Below are 24,773 nucleotides of genomic sequence, written 5' to 3' on the forward strand. Positions count from 1 at the left end.
TAATAATCTAAGCTCTTAAAGGCAACGTGAGAAAGCAATCATGTCTCTACAGGAACAGCTGACGATGCAACTGTGATTAAAGTACTTAAAAATGACTCTAGTGCATTGTATATACAGTATGAAGGAAAATTTTGTGTTTTCTTCAAAGCTCAAAGGGTGATTTTTGAGAGAGATTAATTTTTAAAAAATATGCATAATTTTTGGCTAAAGTGTTGCCTTTTTTAGTACACGGTAATCTAGAACAAAATTCATCTTGGTTCAGTATTTTTGCTGTTGCATGCTTATGGTATGTGCAGTTTGATGATTATGTAGGAAGAATTCATATGATTGATTTTTGTAATTGTATATCAGACAACATAACATTCATGCAGTATAACAAGAATCCAGCATGTGCAGACTGACTGTATGGATATCCATGGCAAACTGTTCCATGACCAAATGGCCTATGCTTCTTTTGTATTTTCAATCTTTTTTTTAAATTTTTTTTTATTTTTATGGATTGAGGTTAAAAACCTCTGCCCCTATGACTCAAAGGAAAGAGTGAATGAAACAAATAGTGTTTACAGGGGGAGGTGAGAATGCTGCAGAGAGATCTCATCAATAGTAACATAAAGAAACAACAGGTACTATGGTGAAGTCATACTGTGTCTTTGAGAGGTATAAAATAATCGCCTCCAAACACCTGCAGTGCAGCGGTGGAGCTCTGTTTATTACACTTCTGCTGTAAAGCCTTGGGTACCCAAGGATCTTCAGTGTAACTTCCTTAATGCTGATATTTTGGTCTGTATTCAAATAGTTATTTTCTGTTTGTCCAGTAAACCACACTGATCCCTGATCATCTTTTGTCAGTATATATTCCAATATGTTTATCCTGAATGTTTTGGTGGAAGGATCATTGTGAGATGCTCTGCAACGAGATGCTAAGAGCGCCATCTTCAGTCCATAGCAAACCCCTGCAGCTATCCTTAACCTAAAAATAAATATATCTAGTACCTAGATATTAAAAAAAAAAAAGTTACTTACCTACTAGATACTTTATTCTAAGTAAAGTATCCAGCAGGATGGGTCTGGACACCATTTTAATTATGATCTGCACAAACTGATTTGCTAGATAACAAAGTCATCTGGCACATTTAAAATGCTTTTTGGTGTGCTTGCAATGAATAAAACATCCACCACTTATGAATATGAGCAGTAAATGCTGAAGGTGGATAAATGCCACACAGAACTCCAGCGCTGGTTTATTGCATGTATTTATTTACTGTCCAGGTACCTTTAAATGGTAACCATGCTAGTTAGTGAACAGAAACAGGTCCAGGGTATTGAATGTGCTGACTGGGCTGCTGGTTGATGACAGTTTACCTTGTATATATTTACATAGAGAAGGTGAAATAGTGACAAACATTGAACTGTCACAAACTTCAGAAAAAAGTCTCAACAATAACAAAAATATAAAGCTAGTCTCTGGTGTTTATGTCCACACATATGACTAAAGGTCACACCATTAGCAATGCAATAAAGGCACTGATGTTTATTATATACATTTCTTAAATAAGGGAAGTTCACTTTTGGGGCTTTCACAGTAAGAATCACAACAGATACATAGATCTACATTTCAAAAGAAATAAACAATAATCAAGATAACACAACAGTATTTGACTTGATCATGTACTTAAAATATATTAAACTGATTTTAAGTTAGGAATAAAAAAACAGCTGCTTTGGAACTGCATCTAAAACAAAATCTTATACTGGGTTTCTATGAAACAATAGTACAACACAGTACCATACTCTGGATTCAAGGTCTGCTCATCTTTCTATTATTTCATAACAGAGAAGGCTTTTATTATAGCACATTCCTCATATGTACTCCAGCACGAAGAAAGTACAGAGGGGGGGAAAAAAGATTCTTAACGTCATGTAGCTCCCCCAGCAATTCCCATTATTTTCAATTTGCTATTCCAGTGCTAAAGTGTCATCTAGATTGCGAAACAGGGGGCACAGCGAATTTGAATTGCCTTGGACATTTTCTACAATATTGCAGTAGTAAGATCTGAATGTCTTGGAAGCTTCATGATGTCTTTCATCCAGATGGTAATGTTTTCATATCAAGATGCATCAAAAATTCTGCAACCTTATACTGTACATCTTGTCCAGTGCAAAATATTCTGGTCTTTCATGCAAGACTACAGCATCAGTGTTTCAACATGAACATTCATTACAAAGACACTAGTAAAAATGAGGAGGAATAAAAATGTGAAAGGGTAATTCAAACCTGTACCTACCAGCTACTTTTTCTCTTTGGTGTAATGTGACCTATCAAAATCTGATCATTTGCACTAAAAGGATAATTCTTGCCAGGCACCAGATGTAGCTGTGATAAGCTAGAGAAGGCTCCAGAGTAAAGATCAGCTGTTAGTGCTGCCCCCTTCTTAACTGATCAACCAACAAAGCAATGATTAAAGGTTTAACATGGTAGGTATTTGGGATAATAGAAATTAACACGTAAATGACAAAGAAGCTAGAAAAAAGTTGATGTACTGTAATGGTAATTTCTAAAATTCTAAATTTCTATTAGCCCTCATCAACTCCCATGGACAAAAACTTCTTCCAGAGAAACATCAGAGAAATCTAAATATACTGGACCATCCTCCACATGTCTGTAAAATGATAGACCAACACCAAGTATGTATACATATGTCTTTACGTAATCTATTGCACAAACATTTCAACTTTTGATAAGTGCTGTGATGACATTCATTGGCCTTCTCGTTAAAATGCTGTGCCTATGACCTGTGATGAACGAGTTTAAGGACCTCTCTGAACTGCAAGCATGACCTGGAGTGTGCAAGTCTATGTGCAGAAAAGTAGCTTTTATGCATTAACCTTTAAAGCTAAAGACCCTGTTTGACTTTAGAAACTAAAAATTTAGTCAGTTGAAAAAAATCAAAAGAAATTTGAATATGTGGCATTCCCCTAATTCTTTTTTTTTTTCAGATATGTTTGCTGTTTCTGAAAGGTTCACATTGCTCACACACAGATTAATCACCAAACCGAGGAAACGTAAAACTGCGCTGATGACCTTAACGCCAAAATTTAAGTATTATTAAGTCCAAGTATCACTTGAACATGTAAATTAAGCAATTAGTTCTTATGTGTAACCTCTAAATATTATGGACATTTACCTAATGTTGCCTATTAATATACAAGCTACACTTTAGTATTTGGATAAGGGCAACAAAATTACAAACCAATTTGCATAGATATTCAACTTGTAGTTTTCAATCATATCTATTTTACAGTATTATTGCATCTACGGTGTTATTCCAAGATTATTTTCTTTAAACGTCAACTGGGTTAAGTTTAAAAAAAAGAATTGGGTTTAAACAATACAGTGGATGACATAAAATGTGCCATAAGCTACATTTAACATGCAGTATACAGTAGATAACCAGAAATATAAAATAACCCGTACAGCTACAACAACACAATCAAATAAAGTAGCTCTGCAATAAATAATAACCTTAAAACCTATGATGTTTAATTTCTGTTGAGACTGCGTCAGGGAGGAACTGATCCTATTGTGTTGTATTGTTAAGATTGAGTTTGTGCTGCGGTTACGCTGGACTGCATTATACTAAAGAAATGGTTCACTCAGATTATGTTGTATTTTAAATGTGAAACTCCTATATGATCATAAACTCTCCACATTCCATTATTAAAAGTAATATTTTAAGATGCTGTGTTGTTGCAGTGAATTGTGAGTGTGTAGGCTTTTCTATTTTCTGGTCACTCATGTTTACATGTTGCAGTGTTGAGACAGTGGCATACAATAAAAGTGCAGGCAGACTGAAAACATTAGTAAGCAAAGTAGTGAAAGCACTTAGAAGAGCACAAACATTGGAGTCCAAAGGGGCTCTTACAATAAATGCAAAAAAACAAAAAAACTGTCCTATTGTGGGGACAACACTTCTGCTACAAGAGGACTGAAAATGAGCATTTTAAATTCTTAAATAGATATAAAATATTTTTGTTTCAACACAAACTGTACATATCTGGTATAGAATACATATAAAATTCTGAGTGCAGTTACTTAGAAAGGACAGCCTCAGATATATTATATCAAAAATATGTAGTTTTAGTAGCACTTTGTTCTTGATGTGTCTAGTAAACTTCACAATGCTACACTACACCCCTAAAAAGTGAATTGGGTCTTTTTTGTCTTCTTCTCCAACATAACTACAGAGATGTTCCCAGGCCTCAAATGTTACAGCTCACACTCTGACCACTGCTTTGCTCTTCAGTTCTTCGATTGTATCACCTTCTTCTCTGCTCCTCCATCCTTCACTTCCTCATAATTGCTCCTCTGTCTGTCTCTCGCTTTTTGACTCCTTCCTCTTCAACGTGCGCTTCAATCAATTTTTTCGACTTTCCCAATAATCTTCTCCTCAAAGATGGGCAAGATGGCATCATCTTCGCGTACCTCTTCAAAAACCACTCCACAGTCAAACTCGTCGCTTACCTTCTTGAAATAATACCTGCAAAGGCAAAGAATGAAGTTAACTTCTCCAAGTGAAAAGCTGTCACTTTCGCTTATATTGTGCTCTGCAGACAAAATCTAGGTTATCTAACAGCAGCGATATTAGAAACCAATTTGAGGTATTCAAGACAGACAACTACTTCAGATATTTCATTTTTAATCAATAGACCATGCTGTAATTCATCATAGCTGCATAATTTGACAAATACTGCATCAGTACAGCAGATGGTCTTGAAAGTTACATATGTTGAAAGAACATAAACCCAGTCAAACTTAAGTATGAATTTTAAAGTAATTTTAAGGTCATAAAAAAACAGAAGTTTTACCAACAACCTGACAATTTAATTTCAATGTCTTGATTATAATATTATTCATTCCCAATTATCCCCTAGACAACCCCAGCCATGTTAACTTTTAAAAACTCCAAACATTTCAGACTGTCACAGCAGGTTTTGCTATAGACAGTACACTCTAAATGCAATCCTGCTTTGCTAACAAAGTAAAATTGTTAGCTGTGATTTGTCTCTTGAAAAACAACAAATACTGCCAGAAATTTTACCTGTAGTTTCCTTTCTTTGTTAGCAGTTCTTTGAACTGGCCCAGAGTGATGATCCTCCCTTTGACAGATGTCCTGTATGGTATATGCTCCTCACAGAAGTAATAGGCCACAGTAGTGTTTTCACATGGTTGCTTTTTAGTGGCTTTATGTCTGCAAATACGAAAGACAGAAAACAATTTAGTAAATATATCTATCTATGGTAAGATTAAGGGGAGTCACAGTTACAGTCATCAGTAAATGTGTAGCTGGGGAAATAATGACAAATTATTGTATACAGTACTTTACAAATCAAAGGATGAAAGAACTAAGTAAACAAGGCAAACACACGTTAACATATATTTGTGTGTATGATAGAAAGGACATCAGGCAAGGCAGCAGATCAGACAAATCAACACAAAGGGGATGGAATTTGTGGTAGGTGTCAGTCAAGGTAGATTGAGTTTGGAGTTTTTGAGGATATATGGGGATATATACCCAGGACATATACCCATAAATACCTGCAAGGTGAAATACCACCATAGTAAGAGAAACTCAGAAATATCCAGTATTTGGGGTAAACTGACCATTGAAAGAGCTTGCAACCAGGCATAGGTCTGTTAATGAAGAGTGAATTATGACTCGGCCTAGAGGTAGTTTAAGTAAATGAGGGTAGTCTAGCATTTAGGATGTTTTACCAGCAGCCTTTTGTGTGCCAAAATGCACAATAAGGTAATGTCATTCTTAGTGATTTCAATTTATTTTTGCCAGATATCAGCCTGAGTAACCATATAACTCTTTTCATCATAACTCGTGATGAATGTACTACAGGATATAAATGTAGTTTTCCCCAGCTGTATCAGCAGTGTAATGACTAACACAATGCTATGAGTTTTAAGAGCAGCATTCAATACAAATTGAAAAATGGAAAAAGCTAGCTCACAGCAGAGTGATGTCAGTGTCATCACATTACTGTGGGAGAACATTAACAAAGTACATCCGTATGTCCTAACAACAACATGCAGGATTATGGCCAGTTTTACACTGGCTTAAATGAGTATTTACAATTTAGTGTGTTACATTAGAAATTCAGCTGAATAAAGTTCTTGAGATACTAGATGTTACCTTGCTCCTTGTTTGTGATTATTTTATTGGTGTAGTTTTTTTTTTTCTGCTGTGAAACAGCACATGGAGACAATTAAGGTCCTTTAAAGCTCTCCCTTAGCAACCAGTTGTTGCAGTTTGTGCCAAAAATAGTCCTCCTCATGATATTTGTAACTCAACCCAAAAACACAGACACGATACATCCAGTGTAACTTGCACTTCCAACAATCTCTCCATTCATCACAGGTAAACAGCCATAATTTTGAAATCACAGTAAGATGTCAATTACCAGAACCTGCTTGTGAAACATTGCATTTTTATGATTTCTTCAGTTATCATAGTAATGAAATCATAGTTGTTCATACATCCATTAATAAATTGCAAAAGGATAGCTAATTCAGCATAATTTTAATGGTCATCTTGATATTGTCTGAGGGTCGAGTTTGAAATTAATATAATTATTGTAACGTAATACATTACTTAAAAACTGGTGTTTTACTGGTATTTGTGGTAGTACTGCTACTGAAATTAAAATGTTTTACTGATAAAGTGGTGCTTTATACTTTTACTATTTTACTCCTATTGTAAAAAAATGTGAGAGTAAAAAAATTCCCATAACACTAGCACCTTGTTTTTACATGAACATATCTTTCAAGTTCTAGCCTTTCAGCTATCTTTCAGGCATTTTTGAGTTTGAACATCGGAGGTAGTGAAAGGTTCAGTCAGCTGTGATACACACACACACACACACACACACACACACACACACACACACACCCCCCAAGACACACCAACTACTGAGCCCCAGTCCTCACAGGTCTGACTGGAGGCATCATCCACTGGCAATGCCAGGTAATCTGCCTTTCATCTGCCTCTTACCTCAGTTCCTCTCCATCTGTTAAGTACCCATCTGAGAGGGCAGTCAAACATGAAACAGAAACATGTTTCTTACAAAACATCAAAAACTACCCCTGTCTTCAATACCCCAGCTACTCTGTCTCTGCAAGAACATAGAAAAGTGTACACTGCTAGTTCCTATATGATCGTCTTTCTGGAAATAGCAAGTAAGAGATCTGCTGTTTTCAACCATCAAGTATGATCCAAGTTACAGTATTTTTACAGTTTACATTGTGACCACTGAAAATAATTTTTTTATAAGTGGCCATAATAGAGGTGTGATAATGCACCCCAAATTGTCCCAGTCTAGAAAACAACTGTTTTTTATGAGAATATGTCATTTTATATTATTTCCCATTATTGATTTTTTTTTTTTTTTCTTTTTTTTTTTTTCTTCTTCTTCTTCTGGACAACTTTACATACATACTCTACTCTACATTACTGATCACTGTACCCTCCACTGACCTAACATGACATGTATCAACTACCATCTTTAGCGGACAATGAATATGTGGATGCTGATTGAATCTTATCACCACACTAATGAATACAGGGAAAAATTCGAGAAGACAAGATGATAACGTGGCGGGCACTATCTAATGACAAACATGCAGCACACAGGAAGAAATCAGGCAAAGAAATGTCTTATTACTTGTTTCTAAAGGTCTCTTGGTAACAAAACTAGCAGTGATGAGAAAGGGAAATGAAGTCAGTTTCCATGGGACATTTGGAGATAGTGAGAAAAATTACTGGTAGAACTCATTGGACATACTCAGACTCGGAGACCTCGCTGTCAGAAACAGTGGGCACCACGCTGAGCGGAGGGACCAGTGCAGGCCTGACTGCAGTGCGACCCCTCTGGATTACCTCCATCACATACCTGAGGAACCAAACAACCCCAATAGTTAAAGACAGGCTGTTCCTAAAAAGCACACAGGCTAGAGAACTATTTTGTTTTTGAATATATGAGGACAGATCAGGCATCTTTCTGTGTGGATCCAGATAAATAAATTTTGTTGAAACGCTATGCTGATTATTTTGATGAATATTCCCTTACCTTTGCTTTGGTTGTAAAGTCCCAGGTTTTATCTTCTCCTCTTCAAGCCGCCGGCGGACCTCCTCCAGCTGGATGAGAGGGCTGGGAGCTGGATTGGGGGGCATGGTGGGATCCTGGATGAAAGGGTGAGACGGTTGCACATTGTTCCGCAGTTGGGTATTGATGCAAGCATGCACCAACCCTGTTCGCTCCGCCGAGCTGAGACGAGATCCCTCATGACCTGTGGTCTTCCTGGATCCAGTGGTACTTCTAATAATTGAATGATATCAGCAATTGAGTTAAACAAAACAAGAGTAGTTAAAGTGGATTTTTATCCTTTTCATTCCTTCCTTTAATTTGTGATGGGCATAAATAAACAAAACAAGCATAGTGGAAAAAGAGATTTCCTTCAGGGTCACACAACCAAAATAAGAACACAATATGACAATGGTACTGAGGCTGGAATGTGCCTATTCACATGATTTAATTTGTGTAAATATGAAAAAAAAAAAATGCACCGACCCATATGGGCTCTTCTTATGTTGAGCTATTTCTTTCTGTCCTTCCATCAGCCACAAAAGAATCTTCTGGTTTTTCTCTGTCTCCTCTGCATGCCCCGATATGTCGTAAGTGCGTACATCGTCTCCTTTCTTGTATGCTCTTTTAAACTGTGTGCTGCCTTTGCTACTGTACAATGGGAGAGAAGAATCATTAATAAGCAAAACAGAGCGTTTTGTACACAATAGTGACAAAAAGTTTATTGCTTGAGTTTGATGCATACCTATAACCTGAATGCTCCAGGTGGCTGAATCCCATGCCATCTGCATAGTTGCGAGACTTTGATCCATAATTACTCGTCTCCATGCCCCAGGGAAAGCTGCCATGCACACGCATGGCTGTCTCAGCCTCCACCTGCTCTTTGGGCTTGACGATGCCTGGGTGATGGATGTGGTGCATGTGTTTATGGTGGTACAGGTGGCTTGTCTCTCCCTTGAAGCCATGCCTCGATGGATGTTTACCCTGACCTGACGATAGAGGTATTCCAAGTCCCATCCCTTTGCCCCCTGGGAAACCATCTGGTGAGCGTGATTTGGGAGAATGGCGGCCAGTCCCTGGTGACTGGCAGCTGGGAGTCTTCATAACTCGCTGGACGTGGTCATCCAGGATGCTCTCAGGGTTCTCTTCGTGAGCATCTTTCAGAAAAGGGCCAGTGTAGGGGATGTCAGCACAGCGGGAGTTGTAATTCTGCAGATAAGCACCAGGGGGGACTCTGTGACTGGGCAATATTGTGGCTGTAGACATTAGGCCTTCATCACCTTCCTCTTCCTTTTGTACAAAAACACAAACACATATACACTATTTAGAGGAAAAAAGAATTTGAATATGAAAAACAAATCTTTTTTTTGTGTTTTGTGGAAAAAGCTTAAACATAATAAATCTTTTATTCTTGACACATTTTTCCCTAATGTATTTGACAAAACTGAAATTTGAATAAGGTTGCACATGCTGTACTTATTTCAAACTGCAGATGGCAGATTTTCACATCAGATGCTTCTATTTTATACTGCATTGTTTTGCAGACAAGCAGATCTAAGAGTGTGGTGGGCAGACACTTCTCTTGTTTCAAGTAACAACAAGTTCAACCAATTCACAGTTTACAGCTCTTCAACACTCAGATTTAACTGAGATGAGATGCTACAAGAATTCTGAATGAGCAATGTAGCTGATGGAGAATGTACAGCGATGAAATAAAACAGCAGTGGATGGAAATATTCAGTATCTAAACCTGACAAAGTTGAAACCTCACATGGCATAAGAATTTTAAACCACAATTATTGTAAAAGTGTGACAAAATTAAATTCTGAATCAAAAATGTGTATTCTAATCCTTACATTCACTGTGACAAAACAGATATGTTATATAACAGACAAATGCAAACTACAGGATAATCAGTAGTACTGTCCACAAAGATTTGAAACCACGAACAATGTGTATAATGCAGCTGGAGCAGTGAGCGCCATATGATTGAGCTTTAATTTGTAATGCATCCTGTGTAACGTTAGAAACACTTTGGCAGAGAGCAAAGGGAGAGGAGAGAACAAAGAAACATAGTGGAAAGACAACAGTAGGCAGGAGTTTCACTTTTATTTTTCTATCCAGCCCATGCCCAAACTTTTTATGTCAGTTTGTTAATAATTAAATAAACCCTCACTTGTGAACATGCCAAAAACACTCGTTACTTGTTACTGCCTCATGTTCACCATCCGTTTGCTGTAACTGCATTGAGGACAGCACAAAGGGACTCTGTCTTTTCCTACATAATCTGAACTCCCTCTGACTGATAAGTTTTTTTTTTTCTGTTTCATAATTTAATATAGCCCTATTATTTTGTCATCTCGATAGTGCTCAACAGATTGTGTGATTGAAGTCAAATGAATATCAAATTATGCAGTTCATTCAGGAGAAATGATGATATTAGATTTCTAATCATTAGTGCAGACATAATTAACTACATTCAACCCTTATTAAACAGCATAACTCAAAAATGAGCATCCTGTCACATCTGGGAAATGAATCATCTCATGACCATTTTTTTAAGTCATGGACACAAGACAGTATCTTGTTCCCACACATTAGCTCATGGCCACGCACAATTATCTAGTTCCTACGGATTACATAGTTTATTTACACACATTATGTAGCTTGTTTCCACGTGTTACTATCGCGTGTTTACGCATTATCTCATTCTCACGCAGAGTAGTCTCATGATATGAACACTGGCTGACTTCTCCACACTCAAACAGCCACACACTCGCCTCACTTTGTGTTGTATCTGTGTATACAGTTCAGTTTATGCTGCCAATGTATTGATTGATTGATTGAGCTACCTGCTCAGCAAAACATGACTTGGAGCTTGAGTAGATGAATTAAAGCACAATTCAACTGAACAAATTAGTATCTTATAAGACAAGCTTGACAACCCATGCCTGAAGTTATAACCTGCAGAAAAGCACTGTATGAGCTGCTGGTGCTTCAGTGTGATTGCTGTGTGGATCTAAAGGGATTTCCTTAAAGTTTTAGCAGTTATGATGCTACTGTAACCTATTGTCAATGATATTTTCAGACTTTTGAGCTGCTGATGGGCTATTTGCTAGGGCAGACACCCTGCCTCAATCTAAAAAAAAAGAAATAGTAGGCAATCACTGACAGTTAATCTGGGTGTGATGAGGAAGCAGTGCCTGGAGAAGACGATTTGGTACACAGGGTTTATTGCACAATTTCTAAGTCGAAGAATTACAATGATGTTATATTAATCCGATAAATGATTGGACAGATTCTGATTGAAATGATAAAAAGTGATGTACTGCTGGTGCAGACCTGGGTCTCTATCCATAGTGCCCCGGCAGCCTTTCAGTGTTAGGTACATAGGTTTGGTTAAACTAAACCTTGACAGGCATGCTGTCTTTTCCTGTAGTCACTGATGTTAACTTGCTCCTCTCAGATCCTGTCTCTGCCCCTCGGTCTAACCTGATCTCACAGTGTATTTTTTCCTTCTATTTCGATAAATGGCACACTAGGATGTTCCACAAAAAATGTGAATCTAGCATTGAAGTAATTTCAGCTCTAGTATGAATAGTTTTTGACAAAATTACAATTTCGTGACACCTTGTCAGTCACTGCATTGAACACAGGGACCGGTGCAAGTCTTTCTTCAGAGTTGTGCTCTTTAGCGCCAAGTATCCTGAGAGCATGGTGGTTGCAACAGTGGGATGAGAAATGGCAGGTTAGCAGTTCATATCCTGATGTGGCTGATTGTTTTAATTATTGGTCCAGGTTATTGTATTCATTGCATAAACTGATGTTACATTTTACAATTAATATCAAAATCTAAAGTACCTCACAGATTGACTGAACTTTTGCAGCAGGAATAATGAAACTTTAAAACTTTATTGATTATTCTGTGAATTATGGACTAGGGATGGGAATCGAGACCCAGTTCCAATTTAGAAACGGTACCAAATTTTCCAGTCACTCAGAATCATATGCCTCCGTATCAATTTCTCTTATTGATGCCGACATGTTTTTTCTGACAGTTGCGCGTCCATCAGGACCTCAAACTTTGCATCTCCATGGGTTAAAACTTGAAACGAAAAGGGAGTCGTGGCAGAGCGGGAGAAGTGGTACAAAGCCTGGCTTCATTTCATGAATAAATATGACTGCAGTGCTGCTTAATGTAAAATAATCAAAGCACCTGCAAAATGTTGAGAAATCTTTTGATGAAACAAATGCATGAATACCAGCGCTTCTCAACCAAACAGCAAGTCCTTTACAGGAGGGTAAATGTCCTGTGTTAACAACACAGCACTGCCACACAGCAGGCTTAGTAGATCTTCATTTGACTAAAAAAAAATCTAATACTACACAAATGTTCTCTCTTTTCATCCATTTCATTTTAAAAGCTGACAGCCTGTTATTACACACAGGTAGCGATACTGTCTTTTCCATATCGTTGCGTGTGCAGCATTTGGTGTCCTGAGCCACACTTGTGTTTGCGTCTATATGGCCGTGTCCACTCGCTCACTTGAAGATAAAGAATCAAACCCACAAGCAGAATCGATAACGGTACTGGTATCAATAAAACTTTATCAATTTCCATCCCTAATATGGACACAGTACAGCTGTACTTTCCTTGGTCAGTCAGTTTTTAAAATGAGTAAATATGTCCTGTTGGACAGGTACTAATAATAAGTCTGTTTCCTGTGCTGTAGGTTACTAATTATGATAAACAGCAGTATGAACAAAATAATATAGGAACAGTGGCTAGAGTACACGATACATTTATTGGCTGTTTATTAATAATTACACTGTTACGTGTTTTACTTCTAATAACTTCTAATGATGATTGACGAGTTAACTCATTTTGTGCTGTAGTATCAGAAGCCCATCATTTCAACAGTGATAGACATTTTGTGAGTTTATATTATTCTGCAGCAGAAAATATTTCACTTTAAACCATTACTGATCATTTATTGATGTTTATGGCATGATAAATCTAACCACAACACCAGATCCAGATATCTGCATTACGTGAACCCAGTGGAAGTTACAGTTACCATTTAACTATGACATCCTCATCTGAGCACATTTTACCATTTGAAAAAATATAAATCCTTGACAAACAACATCAGATATTTGATGCTCAAGTGGTCAGTTTAGGTGGTGAAAGAGGTTCAGATGAGTAATGATCATCCTGCTCACATGAGTCTTAGTCACTGGATTACTTTTGTGAACAGCAAGCTCCTACTCCTGTGTGTGAATTATCCAGCGCATAGCTGGACCACAAGGCCCATTGTTCCAAAAAATTACATTAGGTGAAGCCATAATTTCATTCTTAGCACACTGTGTGACAGCATTATAGAAAAGTTACTCACATCCTCAAGAAATCAGACTGTAGCTCTTTTCCTCACAGCAATAAAATGATAACATCAATTTTTAACCAGATGGTGGATTTTTTTTAATCCATGTAATTTTAATACCTCTGAAAATTACGGTCACATTTACTTTTCCAGATGCAGAGTATCACTTGATAAATGTAGTTATTTCATGCTTGCCTCCAGGTTTAATAACGCAAACCTCGAACTGTGTGATGGCCTTTCAGTGCCAAACCACATAAATTGTCTGCCTTGAGACTTAATAGTGGGTTCTGTGTACTGAGGGAGATTTCATTTGTGGTAGCAACCATTTCATCACTGTTCAAGTGACATCAAACAGGCTCCATACTGTTCCAAGCTTAAAAGTGGCCGAGCGTGCAGGTGCTCTATCTGATTGATCAACATAGCCAGATTGCTGACAGGCCAAGGACAGAATGCTCCAAATGATTCATAATGTGTTTTTATTCCCAATTCAAATGGATGGCCTCATTAATTTCATTAAGGCCAGACGGATTTAAGTCACCTTTGTTACAAAAAACTTTAAGTCCAACGGCCAGGTACACATCTCACTTCCTGGCTCAGAAATATGCTTTTGGTAATATCTACTAACACTCCTTAACCAACTGCTTTTCAGTGTATTATCTATGGTCATAATTTATTTAATCGTTCTTTTATTAAAGTAGATAAAAGTTACTAGAGTAAAAAAAAGTGTCCTCTGATGTTTTAACATTTAAAGAATACCTGGTAAAAATAAGATTGACATCACAGCTTTAATCAGAATTGTTTCACATATTGTCTAATGTTGAGAAAGCAAAAAATGCATTTATATAAACAAAAATGGAAAAAATTAGTCAGTTAAAATAATTATCTGAATATTTAAGCCAATTTTAAGCAAAAAGACCAAGCATTCTCTGGTTGAAGCATCTCAAATGTGTTGCTTTTAAATTTGTTGCTTCTCTTGATTCTATATACCAATAATAGTAAACTAAATATTTTCTGTATGTTATTTATTGTTAATTCATTGATGGTATTTACCACTACTTTCTGACATTTTGCTGCCATGGTAATCAATTAATCCACAAAAAAGTCATCAATGATGATATTTGTTAATGCTATTTCACACTTCACTTTCTTTTTCTCTTGAATATTAGTCAGCTGCTGTGACTAGAAACTAACATGGTGTGGTGGCTGTAACATTTACCAAATACCAAGAGAACCTCACATGACTTGAATGTTTAACTTTGTTGAGTACAAGATAATGCCACCCTGCCAAAAGCTAAGAGCAAAAACACGTTTCTTCTTGTTCCCTGATTACATTATGAGAATTAGAGGTCACTGACAGTGCTTTCCCACTGTGAACCCAACTACAACTCCTGAAAGATGGTGCTTATTCACATGTGCTGAAGACAATTATCAAAACAGTGGGCCTGGCTGTGCTTTAAACACCAGGAGCTAGTTCAGAAAATAAAATCAACATACCAATCGTACTCTCTTTAGCCGCTCCTCTAGCTTCTCTTGGGCCACTCTCTCCCTCAGTATGCCCTCCAGTCTGCTGATCAGCTCTGCAGCAAACCTCTCTGGCTCCACATGTATGTCCTTTGGAATCCGGTTTGTGCGCTGGAGGAAAAAAAAATCATATTGTAAGTGCATTTTTGGCACCAGTGCATGGGCAGTTGCACCACCTTGACCATTTACATCCTGTCAGTGACTATAAGAAAGAACTAAAACATAAGCAGAAAACATTAACTGTGCAGTGTCAAGTGTTAAACTGCCAAAGGGATTCACATTAATGCTGAAGCTGATTCTTTTTTCCCCACTCAATGTAATGCAGACATCATGTTTACATTTGCTATACTACGTACTATAAGTTTGATCAGGCCTCAGTGACATTCATGCCTTCTGTGTGAATTTGAAAAAGAGGTTGGAGCCACACTTTCCATTCAAAATTGCTTTGCAAGCTTTGATAACATAATATCTATTTGATAAGGATTTCCACAGTAAAAAGAACTCATCCTGGATTTCACAGACCAAAACAACTTTGGGAACATAAACATAAATACGGCATCATTTTAAACACACATTATTTTGGTAATAAGGCGTGTGTGACATTTTTCTTCTCCAGCTAGCACCAGTTATAGTGTAGAAATCATTGTAATTAAAAGGTGTTAATTATTAACATTAAACCAATTTATATAGAAGGATGGAAAACAAAGTGACATTAAAAAACACAATCTGTACACCCTGTCACTCCTTTTATTGCCAGTGACGTGAAATGATGATTAATTTGTTGTGGCAGGGACATGTGAAACCTATGCTTCGGGGATTTGTCTGCTACTATACAGTCACATCATGCATCCTAATAGAATGCTAGGTGTGGAGTTTTAATTTGACTCTTTACTCCGAGGCCTAATTAGGGCTGGGGTTTTCCTACCAAGAGACAGCCTAAGCTACAGAAGGAGGCATCAGGCTGTCACAGGGGAGGATTCATGTCTGCTAGGCTTCAGCGCATACAGCTTAGGAAAGCATCAAGCTGCATTTAGACAGCCTTCTCTTTCACCATCAGCTATTCTTATGCTCCATCACAGGCCCTACGACACAGCAGAGCTTAAATATGCACATTTCCAATGGTAGAAGCAGAGAAAAATAAGGCAGAGACAGACAGTTAAAGAGAGAGAGGTGTAGAGGCAGAAAGTGAGAGGGAAGGAAATAACCCATGAATAACTCACTGGAATATGAGGTAGTGGCACTCGCCCATTTGCTTTGGCACTTTCATGCATCTCCCGACGATACTGTTTGCGGTATCTGTAGGGTGGAACTGCATCTCTGGAATTAACAACAAAGACATTTTTATAAAACATCCCCATGAATACACAACACAGGCAGCTTTGAAGTGAGAAGCTTTTCACTACATTTTTGGCAAAAATGAGCATCTACTAAATCTTCATTAATAAAGTACAGCAGGACAGGTATTCTCACATGCTTACTGTGTCCTGCACCACAAGTGGTCTGGCAAATTATAGATACATCTATGAGTCTAATTCTATGTGGTACTGGTCATGCTGGGTTTTACAGTCTCTCCTGCTGGAAGCTCTGGACTAGTTAGCTATTTAACAGCCAAACACATTTTGTGCAGTTGTGCAAGCTTTGAAGTTTCTTTGGCTTAATTCCCCAGTGCCATCTCTGTACCTAGAAAAACATTATTTTTTCAGTCTTTCATCAGTACATGCCTGGTTTCATGCAAAGCTTGAATACATGTCCTGCTTGAAAAATGATGCCACACTGTACAACACATTGTCTTTGCTCTCTTATTGTATGTGTGAATTACTGAAATGTTTCTGAAAGAACAATTCTTTGGTCACCGCAAGTTAAGAATTGCAAATACGAAGAGAATCACTTTGGAAAGATTTTAAACTGGTTCTTGTGTCATGCAAATGTGATCATTAGGTTAAGATTTTCATTTTACATACACTCTGACCAGAAGAGCAATTATGAAGCCAGTTTTCTAAATTTTCTATCAATGCCAACCTATGGCACATGTATGTCGATTTTGAATACTTGAACACTAATTGATTCTGTTTTCCATTTTCACGATAAAACTGGTGTTACAGCCAAAGTTGCTGACTTTATGACCTGGCATAACTGCCTTAATGTACATAATGTGCATATGTGCGTGTGTTTGAGATGATAAAATACATACACGCTGCTGTCAGTTAGGGAAATTGTGTCTGCATCGCTGGACATACTCTGCTGCTCACTGTCGTTGGCACTGGTAGCTGGAGCCATAGCATAACCAGTGTTGACATAGTATGGGTTGATGGGCTCCCGACATGGTGCATGTCTGTAACAGTCAAGAAATACAGAAAATGCTGAGAATTGAGATTCATTTGCTGAAACAGACTATATGTGAGAAATATGGTGGCAAACTGCATTTAGAAGAAGAGGCGGTACACAGGTCTTTGGTATAATAATTATAGTATATGAATGATCACAACTAGAAAATCTGTGCAGAGGCCAGATGTCTGAGCTGTCAGTGTTAACACCAAGGTCTTCCATTCCTGCTCGACTAGTTTGATTAGAAGACTGCGGGGAAGGTGATGCTCCAGACAGGGAGGAATATATGTAGCACACATTGAAGCTGTGGGACATTAAAATGGGCATTTTGATGCACATTCAGTGAAAATGAATTACACTATGCCATTCAGGTTATGTCACTTTTAAAACTGCCAACAAGCTCTTTCTCAAACCCCTAATAATATATTTCCACCACAGTAAACCTCTTTCATCTGGCAAAATTATTAAACAGATCAGAGTAAGTTTATTTGCCCTGGCTAATGATAATTTGGTAAGCCTTTATGGCAGCCTTTATGAATACACCAAATTCAGTCCTGGTGTATTAAAAAGTGGAGTATAACTACCAGCCTTATACTGATGCTAGAAAACATCTACAGAAAGATGCTGAGGCTTTATTTGACACCATTTATATTCTCAGTCATTGACTTTGCTGAACACACTTCTACACATGAATTATAGATGTTAGGCATCATCTCTTTTTATTCAAATTGGAATTCCCTGAAGCATTTATCCCAAATTTTTTCCCTGTTTGGAAAGCAGAATCACCCAGAGTTCAAAATGAAACCTTTGTGACCAACTGACTCTCATTAGCATTTATATTCAACAACACTGAATAATTACAGTGGAGGGCTGGGACCAATAAAAAGCCTAGTCTACCAAAAATGACTTGAAGTTCTGATTATACTTGGCAACATTTCTGTTGATGAGAAATTAAAGGAAATGGCATGGGAACGAGGGAAAATATTTCTAATGCAAACTGTTATTTGATGGAAGACAAATGAGATGATTCTTGGAGCTGTTCTGTTCTGTTCTGCTACACTGCTCATAGTTCCCCAAGCATTTATCACAACACTTCTCATAACCACAAATTAAACAAAATGACAGTACAGTATAGTTTTGTAGTCATGTAAATTTGGAAGATGCCCATTTGATGAACTCACACTGCTGAGGCCTCATACCAACTTCAAACACAGAGTGTTTCTTGCCCAGAATGCAGTCTGTCAATTACATTGGAAACAGGGGAAGGATCAATAAATAGCTAGTATGAACAGGAAGAATGATTGTGGCTTACTACTCTTAATGTTTATATGGACCCCTGACTAGTATTTTAAGCAGACTTGGAAAAACACTAACCTATCCTTGAATCACAACCTATCACTAATTATCTATCTCATCGTCCTAGCAAGAGCTTAACTGATTAATCGGCATACTGATAAAATCTGGCAATATGAGCTATTTTCAGATAAATCGATATCAGCATTTAGAATGGTGTTTATGACAATTAAAAAGAAATGTAGAGACAGAAGATGAATCTTTCAGTGTCATTCAAGTATTTTTCAATATGATTAAAACAAGTTTAATTTCAAACTGCATTATGCCATGTTGCTGAGGACTCGTAAAAAAATACACAACACAAATCTTAGAGGAAATCTTTGTGCTGTGTTTCTGGGCAGGTTTTGGAACTATATAGACAGGTTTTTAAAATAATCAATCTTAAAAACGTATCATCAGACTAACTAGAAATCCCACAGCACCATATAAAACAATTCAACACCAGGTGCCAAATCAAGGGTGAAGGATTACATGGCAAGTATAAACATGTATTTAACACATACAGTATGCTGAAACTATGTTTTGTCAGCCATATCAATGTGGGTTTTATTTATATTATACCTTTGAGAACATCTGGCCATGATGTCCTCAGCTGCTTGTCATGCTATCACAAAATCCACATGCCATTCTCTTCTCTTTCCTTCTCACCTGCCTGCCTTTCATTTCAACTGCTAAATACACACAAAAGTGAAACAAAAAAACTTTTAATAGAAATTTATTTTCTCAAAACTGTCCAAACTCAGACTCAATGATCATGGTTTGGCTCTAAAAAGTAAGATAAAAGTAAGTAAGATTTTAGACTTATCCCATAATAATAATGTTGATTTGAGAAAAACATTGAGCGGCGGTACTATTGTTTTTCTGTTTTGTTATTCAATGTTTGTCTCAACTTCAGTCTAGTATGCAGATTTGGGCCTCAAAAGGCAACAACGACTTTCATTAAAATTACAAAGACAATAAAGTCTTGCCTTTGAAGTACACATCTTACTTGAATGAGAACAAAAGAGAGCTGTTCACATTTCCCAAACTTCCCAAAACATAAATTAATGTATAGGTCTTTTTCAAGTCTTTTGATTTTTTTTTTTAGAGCTGATCTGAAAGTCTTATATCTTTTCTTGCCTGTCTCGGAGGAGATCAGACACAGCTGATGTAAAATTTAGTTCCATAAACCCAATAGGTGATGCTAAAAGGCTATTTAAAAATGAAGTGTGTCTTTCTGTAATTCCAGCCAAATGCTTGATTGCTGAAATAATGATGTGAAAATGAGCTCAAATGGCTGAAATGCACGTGGTGGTTAGTTGTGTAGACTTCTTTTTCTTACTTTTTCTCTCATATTTTCAGGTTCTCACATGTTACTGGATGTTTTTTTTGTTTTTTGTTTTTTTTTTTTTTTTTACTGGAAGTGGCCTTAATTACTTATTGTAGATGTGTTAAGCTGTGGTAGTAATTACTTGATCTTTCACTCTTACTTTAGTAAATGCAGCAGGACTAATGAATCACCTGAGAATGAACAAGGTGAACAAGTGTAATGTTGTAACTGTAGAAAGTATGAACGTATTATAGTTCCTTATACAAAATTATTTTCCAATCCTGCGCACCTGAGTAAACAGGAAGTACATGCTGCGACCAAAGGACTTATCACTTGAAACTAATCTGACATATCAAAACTGCCCATTATTCAAAGCACCAGCTTTAGGTCAAAAGAAGACTAACTGGATCTGAAAGAATCACAAACATCCACACAGTGCAGAAAATTCAAAGGAAGGGAAACAGTCAAGCAGTGAGACAGATATTGGTGATTCTGATGGGGAGGTATAATGAACCAACTTAACCTCAATATGTGGTCGAGGATACAATACCTGACATTGGATCAATCCCTAAATCTGAACTTTAGTACAGGCCTGTAATTATACATTTACAGGCACACTAAACTGGACTAAAAGTTAATGTTTCGCAGCATCAGTCAGCAGGCATCAGCAGAATCAGCACTGCAGAGATTATAACAACATCTGGATGACTCTACTTTGACCTTCCACAGTGAAAGTGAAACGCACATCAAAACATGGAGGCAAATGTTTTATTTCTGCTGTTCTAAACGCACACATAGTTGGCCAACACAGTCACCTCTTTTTGCAACTGCCAACTTGTAATGATGGGAATGGTTTGTCCGACCAATTGAGTAGACTAAAATATTACTTTCATATCAATTCTAATGCAAAAATGATACAATCATAATTACATAATTTCCATAAATTAAGATTTTAAATTAAAAAGAAGAGAAAGAGTGTGGCCAACATTACAATTTTCTAAGAAAGTGATTTCAGAAAACATTTTCCCTACCAAACTCTCCATCCAATGAGAAAACAAGCATGTTTCAGCTACCAGCACAAGGAGCACAAAGAACCCTTGTTCAGCCTTTAACCAAGTTCTTCTGAAACCTCTGACATTTCCTCACCACCAAAAGCAAAAAAAATATTATTTTACACACCATCTTTCTTTTATCTCAGTTGTACCTTGTGCTACACTCACTCTCTTTTCATTTTTAACCTGATGCAGTGTTCATGGTGGTATGGGTTTTTCAGGTTTATTTCTAATTCAGCAGTTTGCAGAGAAAAGCTATGTAGTTAGAGCTGAAGTAAAGGTTTCTAGCTTGCTGGGAGGATTTACCTGTACTCGTGACTGTCCTGGAATCCTGCAGTGTTGGCAACTCGCTGTGGTGCTGTCTCCATTAGTAGCTTCAGAGTAAGCTGGCTGCTTGGTGTGGGTTCACACTCGGGTTGCCCCTCTGGCTCTTGGTCACATCTCCATTCTTCATCTTCATTTAATGTCGGTAAATAACTTGACAGTCCCTTTCCATTCCCAGAACCAGAGCTCTGATCGCTGTACAGCTTAGGGCTCTCTCCTCCTGTCCGTGTATATTCCAAATAAATGTCAGACTTAAGGAATAAAGGGTACGTGTTTTCCTCCATCATAGTCTGTATCTCAGTCTGAGCCTGGTCAAACATTGCAGGATCAATATGAAGCTTCATCACACAATCTTTGATGAAAGACTTGGTAGCTGGTTTGATCTGTCTGGAAACAATCCCATTGTTGTCCAAGATGTATTTCTTATAGATAGCTTTTGCTAGTTTTACCTTCTTCTCCTCATTACCCTCATTAGCTTCAAGTTTGCGGAAGCCGCTGCATGCAAACCAGAAGTCCAGTATATCGGCACAGTCCTCCTGTTTGAGGAACGTCCTAAACAAATGGATGCCATCCTGGTCATCCAGGAGGGAGTGAAGAGATTCTGCCCACTTTAAGTAAGGTGGTGTGGGAGATGCACTGCCCTCTGGCTCATAACCCAGGTCCAAGTCAGGTCGCCTGGGTGTAGCCACAGAAGCCTCACATTTGAGGCTCTCATTCTTTGAGAAGAAGCCAAGGTTGCTGTACTGACGTCCATCGCTGCACACCAGCTCACCTTCTTCCCCTGGGACTGGAGGTCTGGGAGCATCCTCAGTAAAACTGCCTCCTAGGTCTAAGTAGCCCCTTTTGTTGTTTATGCTCATAGTCCCAGCATCCATAAAGCACGTTCTCGTAGAGCCTACACTGCACAACTATTAGATCCAGACCTCTACTTATGCCACAGCAAAAAAACTCCTGTGAGGAGGAAAAATATATAATGAGATTCAATTTCATCTTATCACTTAAAGGTTGAGTAGTGCTTGCCTTGACAGGGCAGTACCACAATATGACACCTTAATACCTATTCTCAAGGAAAGGAAAAGACAGTGCTATGCAGCAATGGATTGATACCATGTAAAAGTGAATTCACATTAACATTAATTTAAAACCAGGTAAAATCTGTAATAACTCAATTGGCAATAATACAATAAACTGAAACAATTCCATGTAGTTAATATGTGGCCACATGCTAACTACACACACATACCAGGATTTTGCATAGCATCTACAAAGATGAACAGAAATTAAAAACTGCAGTCTTCAGGCTATCAATATGGTCTGATAGTCTGAAGGCAGTTTTTTACAATAAGTGAAAATTCACCTGAGGTTTATAAATTCACTAACAGAGATGCCTTAATCTCTTTACTCTTAGCTGGTAAGAGCACTACTGCAACTAATACTTTATTGATTTGTGTGTCATATTCCTTATTTTTTCATTCCCCTTCCATTGTAGTGGTGTGTCAGCAGCAGAATAGTGTACCTAATGATGTTAGTGTCTGATTTAAAGATACGTCCTGGTCCTTGGATATTGTCCCTCAGACACAGAACTACCCATATGATGTCCACCTCTATAGACAACAGTCAGTACAGTCTAAAAAGGTACCAATTTTCACAGTGGACAGAAAACATATATATCAAAAATCAAGCCACTTCTGTTTGCCTTTCAGTTTATATTACATTTTGAAACAAAATCAAAAATAATTATTTTCCCATTTGTTCTTTTGTAAATATCCTAATTGTAAAGGTTTGGGGATTGAATTTAACTTTAAAAACAGTATATTTGTAATTTCAATGAGACTGACAGTTGGGTTTACTGTTTACCCACAACAAATATTATCAGTGTTTGCCATCATGCTCCCTTTAAGGCACACCCACTCTCTGTCTTGTCTAATAGAGCTACAAATCATTTTCCTGATTGAACAAAGACAGTAGAGGAAAAAACTGGCAACAGTGTTTATTGCCTGCACAAGCAAGTATGAGCAGCATGTGCACAAGACCAGGTGTGCTAAACTGAAAATAACCATTTAAAAAAATTGGCCCGATTTTAAAACAAGCATATTTCATGCATAGTTTATCAATGCCGGAGTTAAAATTCAAAACAATGATGAAGTGGCTCGTTGCTCACTGGGTGTAATGATGCACAGGCACTAGTGATGTTCGCTTAGCGCATTAATATTTATTTAAATGAACGGTACTGCGGTCACAGGTGTGTGTGTCAGGGCAGACGGGAGCATTTAGAAAGGTTTAGTTGCGATAATGTCTTTTTGTGCTGAAACTCTATCAGCTGCTTTGAAGTGAGCCTCTCATCACATTCAAGTCTTGGCCTCCCCAGAATGAGAAGCGGCGAGTGGGGGAAGGGAGGCAGAAACAAACTCCGTACACACACACACACACACACACTCTCTCTCTCACACACACACACACACAGCCAGGCCTTTCAGCAGCCGACCGACAAGTGCACAACTTTGTCACACTATTCACCTATTAATATCTGTGCTGTATCCGCAAAGAGCTGCTGAAGCAAACGAATGACAGGACGACCGCAGACATTTCCCCTACCGTCAGAAGACACGGAGGGAATCCCACATCAATTCCCGAACAGATTTATAACCAGCAAAGCGATGGCACATATCTCCCGACTACCGCAATCCCAATCTCTGAGCTGAGGGAAGGGGGGAAAAAAAGTGACATATACTTAACCGGTGGAAATCTTCCTGCTGCTTTCGACTGCATTGAGCATGTGGAGCGACACAAGTCACCGCGAGCAGTGTCATAGTTGTAGCGAACGGCAGGACTTTAGAAATAACAAAGAAAGCAGTCCGCTCTCCACCTCTCCATGGCTGTCTCTCACTGTCTGTGCAGAGCTGAGGCTACAGCTGATGATGCACAGCGCCTCGCCCGTTCACTACATAAATTGCCAGTGTTTAGTTTTGGTTCATGTGAGAACAGGGACTTGTTTTTTTCCTTCCTCTCTCTCTCTCGCTCTCTCTCTCAAGTATTATAATGATATTTTGAAAAGGATGATATTGTTGCCCAGGGCAGGTTGTAGTGTCAGACTTTTAGGGGTGCTCAGCCCCCAAGCAGACTGTGGCATTTATACAGGGCCTTATGCTAAACTAGGTAGACATAGAGGATAAAACTGATGCAGGCTGAACTGTGCTGATATTTAATTGCTTGCCTCCAAAAGGCTTGATCCCACATTTCCCACAGTGCAACTCAGTAGCCACAGGTTTGTTTGTAATGCAGTCTTTGCATTATACTAGTCGTAGTAGTAGTAGCTCACTAGTAGTAGTCATCATCATGTTGCATACATGTACATGTCAG

General features: G+C 37.9%; 1 protein-coding gene and 1 long non-coding RNA gene across 3 annotated transcripts in view; one reads left to right on the plus strand and one right to left on the minus strand.

The window, feature by feature from the left end:
- LOC113141243 (uncharacterized) overlaps window positions 1-24,773 on the plus strand; it is a 41,361-nt gene that overhangs the window by 5,022 nt on the left and 11,566 nt on the right. The gene's annotated exons all lie outside the window — the stretch shown is intronic.
- axin1 (axin 1) lies at window positions 1,263-24,304 on the minus strand. 2 transcript variants are annotated; one of them, XM_026325524.1, is made up of 11 exons: window positions 24,150-24,304; window positions 21,396-22,364; window positions 17,242-17,382; window positions 16,271-16,367; window positions 15,024-15,161; window positions 8,894-9,438; window positions 8,635-8,796; window positions 8,134-8,382; window positions 7,849-7,956; window positions 5,100-5,249; window positions 1,263-4,538 (listed from the first exon to the last, which is right to left on the minus strand). In XM_026325524.1, the coding sequence occupies exons 2-11, from the start codon at window positions 22,286-22,288 to the stop codon at window positions 4,412-4,414; spliced, it is 2,610 nt and encodes an 869-aa protein (XP_026181309.1). In that variant the 5' UTR covers window positions 22,289-22,364; window positions 24,150-24,304; the 3' UTR covers window positions 1,263-4,411. The 2 variants fall into 2 exon arrangements, with proteins under 2 accessions (XP_026181309.1, XP_026181308.1); XM_026325523.1 differs by having other exon boundaries at window positions 8,635-8,799.

Source organism: Mastacembelus armatus, chromosome 8 (genome assembly GCF_900324485.2).
Source record: "Mastacembelus armatus chromosome 8, fMasArm1.2, whole genome shotgun sequence".
NCBI classification, from domain to species: domain Eukaryota; kingdom Metazoa; phylum Chordata; class Actinopteri; order Synbranchiformes; family Mastacembelidae; genus Mastacembelus; species Mastacembelus armatus.

Coding starts and splice junctions, on each gene's coding strand:
- axin1 (XM_026325523.1), bottom strand. CDS start 22,288: ATGGATGCTGGGACTATGAGCATAAACAACAAAAGGGGCTACTTAGAC. Junction 5,250..7,848: donor AGCGAGGTCTCCGAGTCTGA/GTATGTCCAATG, acceptor TCGTATTTGCAG/ACATAAAGCCACTAAAAAGC. Junction 4,539..5,099: donor ACAAAGAAAGGAAACTACAG/GTAAAATTTCTG, acceptor TTGCCTTTGCAG/GTATTATTTCAAGAAGGTAA.